This window comes from Stegastes partitus, unplaced genomic scaffold, assembly GCF_000690725.1.
Source record: "Stegastes partitus isolate 25-593 unplaced genomic scaffold, Stegastes_partitus-1.0.2 Scaffold439, whole genome shotgun sequence".
Lineage (NCBI taxonomy): Eukaryota > Metazoa > Chordata > Actinopteri > Pomacentridae > Stegastes > Stegastes partitus.
This window is the reverse complement of record NW_007578170.1, coordinates 409,354-421,440: the sequence shown is the minus strand read 5'-3', so window position 1 is coordinate 421,440 and position 12,087 is coordinate 409,354. Positions and strand designations below refer to the sequence as shown.

The 12,087-nt window shown below is 45.1% G+C and overlaps 2 protein-coding genes across 2 annotated transcripts in view; both read right to left on the bottom strand.

The window, feature by feature from the left end:
- The window catches only part of LOC103360434 (intersectin-2-like), a 57,358-nt gene extending 53,922 nt beyond the window's left edge, over positions 1-3,436 (bottom strand). Inside the window, exons 1-2 of the mRNA XM_008286184.1 lie at positions 3,428-3,436; positions 2,190-2,323 (exon numbers count right to left, since the gene is read on the bottom strand). Coding sequence (XP_008284406.1) covers positions 2,190-2,323; positions 3,428-3,436 — 143 coding nt within the window. The remainder of the gene's footprint in view (positions 1-2,189; positions 2,324-3,427) is intronic.
- Positions 3,437-3,623: 187 nt separating this feature from the next.
- Positions 3,624-12,087, bottom strand: part of LOC103360428 (uncharacterized) — a 10,211-nt gene continuing 1,747 nt past the window's right edge. Inside the window, exons 3-4 of the mRNA XM_008286173.1 lie at positions 11,880-11,991; positions 3,624-10,876 (exon numbers count right to left, since the gene is read on the bottom strand). Coding sequence (XP_008284395.1) covers positions 4,640-10,852 — 6,213 coding nt within the window. The 5' untranslated portion in view covers positions 10,853-10,876; positions 11,880-11,991 and the 3' untranslated portion in view covers positions 3,624-4,639. The remainder of the gene's footprint in view (positions 10,877-11,879; positions 11,992-12,087) is intronic.

Here is a 12,087-nt window from a genome sequence, read left to right as displayed (position 1 = left end):
AGAGTCTCATTACTGCTGCTTGTTGCTTTGAGTTCCTTCTGTGGAGCCTGAAGCTTGAATGTATTAAATCTAAACTGTTAGTTTTTAATTTGACACCAGAGAAAAGTAATCTGCTGACTGTTGGTGATGCTGTCTGGAGTCGTGGGTTTCTGAGTTGTACTCATGCCTCGGTGTAAATTAACCATCTAGACAACAACAGTGAGCAACGCAACCAGAGACTCTCACCAGAATTCCTCCGGGAGCTCCAGAAATATCATATCGATGGAGTGGTTTCTCCCGTCACTCAGCGTCTCTGAGTTCACCTCTGGGAATAGGTGTGTCGCTGCCTGTTGTTTGTTTGTGTCCGTCTTGGGTTAAGGCAATTTCTCAAAAACTAAATTGCTCAGAAACATATTCACAGCGACTGTCTGAGATTTGAGTCGCGACTTAAGTTTACTTTTTAATTATATTCTGGATTATTCATTAGCTGCCAAATCTCTCGGCTTCCAGACATTCAAATGTGAATATTTGATGTTTCACTGATGAATAAATGGTACATTATTGTGTTTTGGACTCAGAAAGCTACATAAAGACATCATCGTCAGCTTTGGGAACTTGTGATGGACGTTTTTTTTCCCCTCATTTCATTCCGTCAGTTATCAGCGAAAACCATCAACAGATAAACCTTTAATCCAAAATAAGTTCCAGCCAGCAGAAGGGCTGCAACAAAAGAATATTCCCATTGTCAAATAATCTGTGAATTACTTTCTAAATCAGCTCTTTGGGCTATAAAATGTTCGAAAATAGTGAAAAATGGCAAAAAGTGTTTCCTCGAATATCTTGTTTTGTCCAAAGTTTGTCAGTTTATTGTCACAGAGGAGGGAAGAACCTGGAAATATTCACATTTAAGATGCAAAAATCAGAGAATTTAGAGTGTTTTTGGTTTAAAAAAATCACTCAGAAATGTTTTTTTTCACTTTTAAATGGGTCCTTCAAATTGTAGAGGATCCGTGTTTGTGCCTTGTGGTTCTCCAAGACTCTGAATAGACCCGACCTGTAACGGATGCTGATAAACCTGCGTTATTTTAACATTAATCCCAGTTTAATCTAAGAAAAGGTGAAAAATCTGGATCAGCGTTTCCTCAAATGTCTTGTTTTGTCCTCAGATCTTCAGTTTACTGTCGTAGAGGAGGAACGAAAGCAGAAAATATTCACATTGAATAAGCTGCAATCACAGAATTTATGCTGTTTTTAGTTTAAAAAAACACTCAAACTGATCGATTGCCGAACAAAATAGGTGACATTTAATTTAAAAGTTGAAACTAACCGATTAATCATCTCAGCTGTGATATTTTAACATTAATGTTTTAGCTGAAAATGGTGAAAAAAGTCCATCAGCGTTTCCCAAAGATGACAAATATCTTGTTTTGTCCAAAGATATTCAGTTATAGAAGGGAAAAGCTAGAATATATTCACATTTAGGAAGCTGTAATCAGATCATTTAGAGTAAAAAATTATCAAAATAGGCAGCGATTAATGTGTAAGTTGACAACTAATCATTTAATCATTGCAGTTTGACTGATCTATAAAGCCAATGTCATGTAAAATTAAATTAATGTTAAAGAAAAAACCCTCTTGTGTTCCAGCACCATGACATCATACAGACTTGTACTACAAACAAACAAAGCTCTGCTCTGAATACTGAAGTTTAGCTGCTTTATTTCTCACGAATTTACTCAAATCCACCAATTAATTACCCAAAATAGTTAAAAAATTAGTCAATTAATCACTGCAGCTCCATCTGAGGGAGTCACTGTCAGTGTGTTATCTGGATCTGGTTACTTACAATTCAATTTGTCCTTAAATGTAAGTTAGATTTTCAGGTTAGATGCATTTTAAAGCGGATTTATAAGATTTGTGGGTATTTATTTGCAGCCAGATGCGGAGCTGTCGGTGTGGAAGCAGACAAAAGGCTCCAGTGAAGCTTCTCAGTCCGGCTTCAGATGCATGTAGAGGCAGAGAATGGAGCAGCTGTACTGCGGTAATGAATCCTGGCTGCTGGACGCTGCACCGCCTTCATTTAATGAAGCACAACATCCCGCTTACCTTGAACCGGCAGGTACAGGAGAAAAACCCAACATGTTCATCCAGCCTGTGTCATATTCCCTCATGTCCTCTAAAAGCTGTGACGGCGGCTCTTATTGATTTACCTGTTGCGGTAGAACAGCGGCGGTGATCCACATCCAGGCGGACACTGAGGCTCCGGCAGCGGGAGGAACCGATCCAGCAGCCGGGGCGGTGCGCTGGAGATGGGCGTCTCCAGCTCCGGAGCTCTGGAGTCAAGCTAAGCCACGGCGGCACGGACCGCACTTCCGGAAGTTACAAAAATAAAAGCTCCAACAACTGCCGCAGACGGAAGTCAAGTCAGCATCATTAAGGTCAATAATAGCTGCTGCACCAAAGTGTTTTGTAGTAAGAAAATAAAAGAAGATCGGCGTAATTAATTAACCTGACGAGCTTAATCATCTGAGCTTAGTGTTATTGACACTACAGGGTAAATTTACACATTAGGAGTTAAAACCCCACAAAAATGATATAAAATACTACGTTATCTGATTGTAACACATAAAAGCCCCTTTGGTGTAATTAATTAATTACAGAGACTTATTAAAATATTAAGGCTTCTTGACAAGCTTCAAGTAAATATGGACATTTTTCATGACTTTGGACGGATTTATACAGAATTTTCGAGTCATTTTGGACTTATTTTTGCAATTTTGGACCATTTTGAGTCATTTTTGAGCATTTAATCATAATGGACACGTGTTGAATGTTTTTTTTTTTTATAATTCTGGAGAGAATTTTACATATTGATGGACTTTTAAACATTATTCTGGACAAGCTTCATTTCATGTTGGACATATTTTCATAATTTTGGACACATTTTAGGTTAATAATTTGCCTTTTTATACATTTTTTAAGTCATTCTAGTCAGATTTTAAGTGATTTTTAGCATCAGTTTGTTATTTTGGACTTTTTATGCGTTGTTTTGGACAATTTCTGAGCCTCAGAACTTCATCAGTGCAGCAGATAGACACATGACATTTAGGAGGAAGAACACATCTGAGTTCTGGTAGAACCTGACACCAGATCAGTTCTACATCCATCCAGGTGTCTCAGTCTGAACACTGGACCTGGGTTCTGGTCATGTCCTCTTGTCAGCAGCTGGTAGTATTATGGGATGTCTCATAGTGGTAACAGTCAGACTGCAGCAGTTTAATGACACAGAGTCATAGAAACAATCATCGGTACCCTGGATGTGTTTCTGGTTTCAGAGAAAACTTAAAAAAGTGCATTCTGGGTAAACTTTCCAGGCTCGTGTGTAGTGGTGGTTGGTCAGAACAAGTTCTAGACAATGGAAGGACCGTTTTTTACCCACAGAACCTACCAGAACCATCTGTAGACAGGATTCACTCTGTAGGAAAAACAGGCAGATTTAAAGACTCAGAACGAAGCTTCTGGCTGCATCCATAAAAAAATCATCTGACTCTGAGGCGGTCGAACTATTTTTAGAGTCGGTTGATTTTAAATAATCCAACTGACAGCAGCTTCATTCACACAAATCAGTGGGAAACTAAATAACGTTTTAATTTTCAAATACAACAATGTTTATTTCATCATAAACCACTTTTACCTCCAAAATAAAGCTTATTATCAAAATCATTCCCCTTTTCCCTCCACAGACTGATGAGATGAAGGAGTTCCTCTGAGAAGCTGCTCTAATCAGTAATTAATGACATTTATGAGGTCTGCAGCGCCGCCCACAGCCCGGTTTCGGTATTACAAGTGAACAGTCACATCCTCACTGACCTTGGTGTCGGTTAAAACGGCGTTAAATACTCTTAAAGCACCGAAGCGGCTCTGAGAAATGACTGCAGCACATTAACCAAGCGAACAGAGACGAGATGCTTTCAAAAGTTTATATAAAACGTAGTGTAACAGCGAGGAGCAACACAGCAGGTCAGGGTTTTACACACTGATCATATATATCGTCTTTGTCGGGCACAGTTGTCATCTTCAATGCGGTTAAAAAGAATCAGAATGAAAAAATATATAAACATCTTCAAAAAAAAAACAACACAAAACCAGCAGTGATCAGAACAAACATGAAGAAAATGACAGAAAAAGTGGAGAACTTTTACAAACAGACCAGAAGAACCAGCTTAACAAAGTTCACCGTCGACTCACTAAAAGTTAAAAGGGAAGAACATGAGCTTTACATGTTGTCTAACTGTGGTGTGTAATGCTTTGTGAGTTAATGCTGAAGCTACGAGCGCCTCCATCTCCATCTTTTCTGGTTCTGAACCCACAACTTTGCTTTTCCATCACCAGAAAGTGAACATGACCGGATGCCTAACGTGGTGTCGTTTCCCATCGTGAAGCCAGAACAGCACAGCTCGTGAAATATTGCATGTATCAACTTATTCTGACATTATTTTCTCTTAGAAGATGGAACATTTATTAACCGCTATGACAGAAGATTTTCAGTGTTTTTGTATAAAACCACCCCCCCTCCAAAAAACAGCAGGTGGTGTAATAATTCTCTCCAAAGCTTTAGCGAGTTGCCCTGATGTTTGGTATAAAACTCTCCGGTCGACCATCACGGCTCCTGTTTGATTTCCGCGTCGACGCCGTGATGCTGCGACTCTTCCTGCGGCTCCTCTTTGACCAGCGTGTCCTGGCCGATGGTGACCATGGTGTAGCCCAGAGAGGCCGCCAGCTGCAGCGGGTCGACGCCAGAACCTTCAGACGCTCGTGCTGCAGGTGGGATGCAATACTGGACGTCCTCGGTTTTTACTTCAGGAGCTGGGCTGTCCGCGGCGGAAGCAGCGGGTTCCGTTTTGACGACGTTTCCCTGCATCGCTTGTGCATAATGTGGGTCAAACTCCTCCTCTTTAATCTGCAGGTTTCCATAGAGACGGCCGTCATTCATCGGCGCCGCTGTTCCGGGATCCGTCTGAGTCACGCCGTCTTCACCGCCGAACCAGGACTCCTCTTTAATCTGGACGTCGTTGAGAACAAAGACGCGGCTGACGTCTGAGAAGCACAGTATTTGCTGCACTCGGTTGTTTTCGGCGGCCCTCCTCTGGGCTTCCTCCAAACAGAACCTTCTGTTCTCCTGAATCTGTGTGAAGCTTCTGGGTGCTTTGTTGTTCACAAACGGCAGCTTGAAGATCCTGTTTCCTCCCCGACACCTTCGACTCCTCGGATGTTTGATCATGGCTTTCACTTTGGTGGCGATGTCGTTTGAAAACTCCCAGCGCCGGTGGTCCTGCGAGCTCAGATCAAAGTTGTAGTTGAGGATCTCGTACAAGTTGCTCTGGAAGTGTCGCGTTCCTTTCCTGAATATGAAGCTGTGTATCTCCATCACTACGTTTCTGGTCAAGTGCCGCAAGTGCAGCTTCTGCTTGTCCGCCGTTTGTTTCGTCATGTCGAGCTCCAGGCCGATTTTCCTGCAGATGGGATACCGTCGTTCGTTCCTCTCCTCGATCTTCTTCAACCTCTCGGCGTTTGCTTTCTCGCTCTCCATCGTTGCTCTTTCCTTCTTCGTTTGCATTTCCAGCTGCCTCTGCCTGAACAGCTCTTTCCGGTCGGTCATCTGCACGACGGCGACGGGGGGCGCTTTGGTTTTACTCGCTCTCGGAGTGTACTTCGGGGAAGGTGGCTGAAGAACTTGGTCGAACCAGGCCAGCTCCCCGCCGTCGGCAGCCACTCTGCTGAACCACTCGTAGGGCTTCACCGAGTGACTCTCCAGGTGCAGGTTGAAGTTGTGCTCGATGATCTCGTTGACGATCCTGTTTTTCGTTCCGCTGAGTTTTTTGCAGAAGTTATACACCTCGCTCATAGCTGCCCACGTCAAGACGTTCGAGTCGAGCTTACGTTTCGGGTGGTTTCTGTCCACACACAGACTGAGTCCCATCTCCCTGCAGTGACGGTAGGAACTCAGCAACGTCTCCTCTGCTGCTTGGAAAGTCGAAGGATTTTGTGCATCAGCAGAGACGTTATCAGTCTTATAGTTTCTGTCTCGATAGCAGCTGGGGCAGTACAGAGTGTCTTCTTCCATGCAGCTGGAATCAGGGAGTTCAAAATGCATCTTCTTGTGAGGAACGCTGACTCTCTTGGCGTTCATCGTCACAACTTGTCTCCTCAGATGCACCGCGAAGGCACTCCGGTGCAGCTCGCCGCTCAGGTCCAGGTTGAAGTTATATTCCAGTATGGCCGTCATGAAATCTTTGGTGGCCGACTGCAACGCTTCGGCAAAAACGTTGAGTTCCACCATGACGCCGTTGGTCAGCAACTTTGGATCAAGTTTCTGTTTGAGTCCAGATCCGACGTTGAAGTCGATGCCTAACTTCTTGCATCTGGAGAAGGAATAAAGCGGACAACGTTCTACATGAGGAGCCGACAGGATCTGCTGAATGCGATCGGTCCGCAGCTTCCACAGCAGCGAGTTCGGGTCATTTTTTTGTTTGGTGTTGGAGGAAATGCTCACCTTCTGACCTCTGCTCGCCTTGACAGAACCAGAACTGCACGGTCCTACATCAGGGGCGTCCTGCTGCTGCATCTTCATGAGCACCGAGTGATCTTTTCTTATGGGCTTTGTTTTCGCGTAGGTTATGCTGGTCGCTAGGTTTCGTTGCACAACCAAAGCAGGAAAATATGCGAGAATCTTCCTGAAAAGGTCGGAATCTGTAGTTTCCAACTCAAAATCAAAGTTGTGTTTGAGGACATCCAGACAAATCTGCTCAAATGTTCCACACAGCTGCTCTGCAAAGTCCGCCACCTCGATCATCGCTCCTCTCGTCAGTTTGTTCACATCAAGTTTGTGATTTGGTCGACTGGAGTACTCATGTAGGTTCAGGCCGATCTCCCTGCAGAACGGATGCAGATCTACACTGCTCTGGGAGTCAGGTTGAGTTTCAATGTGTGAATCCGGGGCGCTCGTGGAAGCAGCTTCGGGCTCCTCCATCCTCAACGCCCCGCCGAGTTCAAGACAGACGTCGTTCATGCTCTGATTAACTGAAGACACTGGAAGAGGAAGTTCAAAAACCTCTCTTAAAAGTCCGACCGCATCCTTGCAGTTTTTCAGTCGTCTCACTCGGTTCATAACTTCACACCCAAACGTATATTTCTGGTGTTTGCTCTGCAGGTTTAGGTCGAAGCTATTTTCTAGAATCTCCATGATAAACTCCCTCTGAGACGAGCTCATCGCCAAAGCAAATCCGGCGATTTTATAGAGGAGAGAGTTCGTCAAATGCTCGCCGTTGAAGTATCGCCTGGGCCCGACCCCTGCGTTGAACTCCAGATCCACTTTCTTGCGCATGAAGACGGGAGAGAAGTCTTTTTCTATCAGAGCGAGGATTTCTTTTATGCGGTTTGAACGCAGCCTCCACATCTTACCCTCGGGTCTCAGTTCATATTCGGTCGGTACGTTTGTTGGAATCTGCGTCGGCGCTTCGTCTCCCTGCAGCCCGCTTTGATCGGGTGGACTCGTCGGGTTCACCTGCGTGGTCACAGCTGGTGAACCTTCAGCGGGGGATTCTGCCTCTCCGGGGATGTCAGAACTTGTTGGGTTTTGCAAGAGATCCTCATTTCCACTGTTCTCTGAATCAGACAGTTCATCTCCTTCCACAGGACGCATGTAGTGTTCTTCGCCGTCCGCTGCCTCTTGACCTTTCAGCCTCTTGCTTGCTCTTAGAAGCAAATCCATTTGTCTTTTCCTGCACGTTTCCTTCTTCTCACTTCCCTGCATGTCGGGGAGATCTTGCCGGGAACTCGAGGATGAGGGATCTCTGTGGCTGCACGGCTGAGCAACAAACACTTCGTTGAACCAGGCCAGGCTTCCGTTGAGCGCCGCGATTCTGGAGTACTGCGTCGAAGGATTGATGTCTTGGTTCTGCATGTCCAGGTTGAAGTTGTGCTCGAGGATGTCGTTCACGATCTTGTGTTTTGTTCCGGACAGTTTTCGGGCAAAAACATACACCTCCATCATCACCTTGCATGTGAGCAGATCCGGGTCGAGTTTGTGTTTTCGGCGCTGTTTGTCCAAACACAGGTGCAAACCGATTCTTCTGCAGTTGTTGTATTTGCTCGTTATCGTCTCCTCCGCTGGATGCTTCGCGGGTTGCTGTGTTGCAGAGACGGCGTCGGTCACAACGTGTGGACGCACAGATCGAGCAGTTTCTGCCGGATAACGCTTGTATTTTCTGTCTTGGTAGCATTTGGGGCAGGACGGACTCTCTTCCTCTATGAATCTCGGGTCTGGGAGGTGATAAGTCATGTTCTGTCTTGGGACGGTGGATCTCGCCGACTTGAGCAACAGAATTTCTCTCAGGAGTCGCTCTGCAAAGGCGCTGCGATGAAGCTCGCCTTTGAAACGCAGGTGGAAGTTATGCTCTATTATCTCCGCCATGAAATGTTTGGTGGCCGACTGCAGTGCTGCGGCGAAGGCGTTGACTTCCACCATGACGCCATTGGTCAGCAACTTTAGATCAAGGTTCTGTTTGAGTCCAGAGCTGACGTTGAAGTCGATGCCTAACTTTTTACATCTGGGGAAGGAATAGAGCGGACAACGTTCTCCATGAGGCACCGAGACGATCTGCTGGATATGATTCGTCCGCAACTTCCACAGCAGCAAGTTCGGGTCGTTAATTTGCTCAACGTCAGTCGAACTGCTAACATTTTGAACTGTGTTTGCCTGGACAGAACCGGCACTGCACGGTTCTACATCCGGGCTGTTCTTAAAGTCCAGCTTCATGAGTATTGACTCATCATTTCTTTTTGGCTTTATTTTCGCGTGGTTCACGCAGGTGGCGAGGTTTCTTTCTGTAATGACAGCAGGAATATGAGCCAGAATCTTTCTGAAAAGCTCAGAATCGACACTTTTCAAGTTGAGGTCAAAGTTGTGCTTGAGGACGTCGAGACAAATCTGCTCAAACGTTCCGCACAGCTGCTCGGCAAAGTCCGCGACCTCGATGATCGCTCCTTTGGTCAGTCTGTTGATGTCGAGTATGCGATTGGATCGATTGGAGTTTTCGTGCAGACTCAGACCGATCTCCCTGCAGAAAGGGTAAAGTTCCACGCTGCTCTGGGAATCAGGTTCATCCTCAAAATCAGGTTCCGATTCAGAATCAGGTTCAGATTTGGGGCATAAATCCGGTTTCGTGCCAGAGTCAGGTTGAGTTTCAGCGTGTGCATCAGGTTTAGATTCCGGGTCGGCTTCGGTGCGTGAATCCGGAGCGCTGGTGGAAGCAGCTTCTCGCTCCTTCGTCCTCGCTTTGCTGCCGAGTTCAGGACGGACGCTGTTCTTGCTCTGATTCACAGAACTACCGGATGACGTTGAAAGAGGAAGTTCAAAAACCTCTCTTGAAAACGTGACCACGGCGTCCTCGCAGTTTTTCAGCCGTCTCACTTTGCTCATGACTTTACATCCAAACGTAAATTTCTGGCGTTTGGTCTGCAGGCCTAAGTTGAAGTTGTTCTCCAGGATCTCCACGATGAACTCCCGCTGCGACGAGCTCATGGCTAAAGCAAATCGAGCCACTTTATAGAGGACTGAGTTCGTCAGATACTCGGCGCTGAGGTATCGCTCGGGCCTGAAGCCAATGTTGAACTCCAGGTCGATTCTCTTGGGCCTGAAGAACGGACAGTACTCCATGTCCAGCTCAAGGAGGATTTGTCGAACACGTTTAACACGCAGCCGCCACATGTTGCTCTCCGTGACCATCTCCTCCTGGTCCACGTCCCATTTGTTTGGTCCATTCGTCAGAACATGTTTGTGCATTTTGTCTCCCTGCAGCCAGCTTACGTCACTTTTGAAATCCAACATTTTTCTTTTTGCCACCTCCTCGAACTCACTTGTCCCGTGGGATCTCTTCAGGGGGTTCGACTGGAAGGAAAACGGCTCGTTTTGAAACTTGGAGCTTATTTTGATGCCGGTGCTGTGAAGCTGTTTCCTCCTTTTCAGCAGCTGTGACACGAGGAAGCAAACTCGATTTTTTCCCTGCTGGCTTTTGAGATTGAGGTTAAAGTTGTGGTCCAACACGGCGAGGATGATGGAGCGGTAGGACGCCGTCAGCACGATGGTGAAGTCCACCAGCTCCCACATCGCTGCCTCCGTCAGGGAACCCGGGTCGAGGATTTGTTTTAACTCCGCGTCAAAGCTCAAACCGATTGCCTCGCAACAAGGAAAGCGGAAGGGAAGAACGTCCGGTTTGTTGTTTTCTGCCGGCTCCGGCTTTGTATCCTCCACGTTATCAGGAAGCGGTTCGTCCACGTCCTCCATCACTTCCTGAGAAGGAGCTTGTGAACATATGAACACGTCCTCCGGGTCGCTGTCCTCCACCACCTCCACCACTCGCGTCTCCACCTGACGTTTAGTTTTTTTGCTGCCGGGACACTCGGGTTTAGGATACGTTTCAAAAAGAGGGAAAACTTCCTCCGTCGGCGGTTTCCTTCGGAGGTCTTTGAGTTTGTGCAGCAGCTGACTCGTGAAATGAATCCGCTGCTGCTCGTTTTCCAAACCGAGGTCGTAATTGTTCTCCAGGATGCTCGTCGCAAAATGTCTCCTGCTCTTTTTGACAGTTTTGGCAAAGTCACAGACCTCCAGAATGACTCCGTTTGTCACCGACTGTGGGTCCAGTTTTTTATTTGTAGGTAAACCAACGTTGAAGTCCAGACCCATCGTGTTGCTGTAGTAGAAGGGATCCGGGTTTCTTGAGTATTTCCTGACGTGCATGATGCGCCACTGCCACACCGTGTTGGCGTTCATCCTTTTCCTGTCCGTCGGACCACACGTGTTCCCGTCGTCCATCTTCAGTGACGTTTTCTTCTCGTCCTGTTTGAAATCCAGAGAAAATAATAGAGATTACGAAAACTTAAAGTCAGCTTCACATCTTTCACAATCTCAGCGTATTATTTTAAAGACTAAACACAACATTTTTTCTGTCTCCTTAAATAATAATAATACATTTATTATTGTTTTTTTTTAAATTATCTTTTTATTTTTCTATTTCATTACTTCTAGCTGTGTCCTTAATAAAGTTTAATTTTAACCCTCTGAACCCCAAAACTCGCCGGTGAGTTGAACGGCATGTTGACTTCTCTATATTGTCAAAATCACACAACTTGTTTTTAGCCAAAAACTGAAAAACAGAAAGAATAATCAGATTTTCAACTTTCTGATGGTCCTTGAACTTCTCATATGTGACTTTTGGTTTGGTCAAATTCAACCAAACCCAGACGTAAAGTTGTGAGATTTCCTCAAAATCAGTTTGTTACAGAATTTGCTAAAAATAAATTCAGATTCTGTGAAAAAGTACAAATTTTGTGCTCCTCAAAATGCAGCCATGCAGCATGACTCAGAACCAGCCAGCTGTTGGAAACATTCAGCTGATGGTGGAACATCTTTATACATCTGACGGTGAAACATCTTTCTACAGCTGATGAGCAGAGCAGACAGAAGACGTTTGTAGAGGCTGGAACATGGAGATAGTTCAATATCTGGAGTGGGTGGAGACATTTTTCTAAGTGTTGGTAACACCAGTACACACTTGGAAAAATGTTGGACACGACTCCAGATTTATTAAAAAATAAATAATCAAAGGAAATTTTCTTTCTTTTTTTATTTTTAAAACTGCATTTCTGTGGTAATGTGCTAAATTTACTAGCAGTCTGGTAAATTCACAACCTCTAATAATCCGGTACAACCGATATTAAAGACCCCGTCACCAGTCAGACTTACTGCTACAATGCAAAACTATTTAAAGTCAGAAAGGGACCAAAATAAAAGGCAGATAATGTCTTTTAAGATCCACAAATGTTTTAGGCTTAGTACATACCTTGCGAAAGATATTTAGCTCAAGTCTTGCTCCACCATGTCTGGTCCAAACTCACATCCAGGACGGCACATCAGTCCAGCTAATGATGGGTTGGTGCTGATGCAGAGCAGCCCTGAAGAAAACAGTTGGAACATTTGTAAATCAATGCACATTTTTATTTGTTGTAATGTCAGTTATTATGGCTAAATAGCTACAATTATAGTAGCTA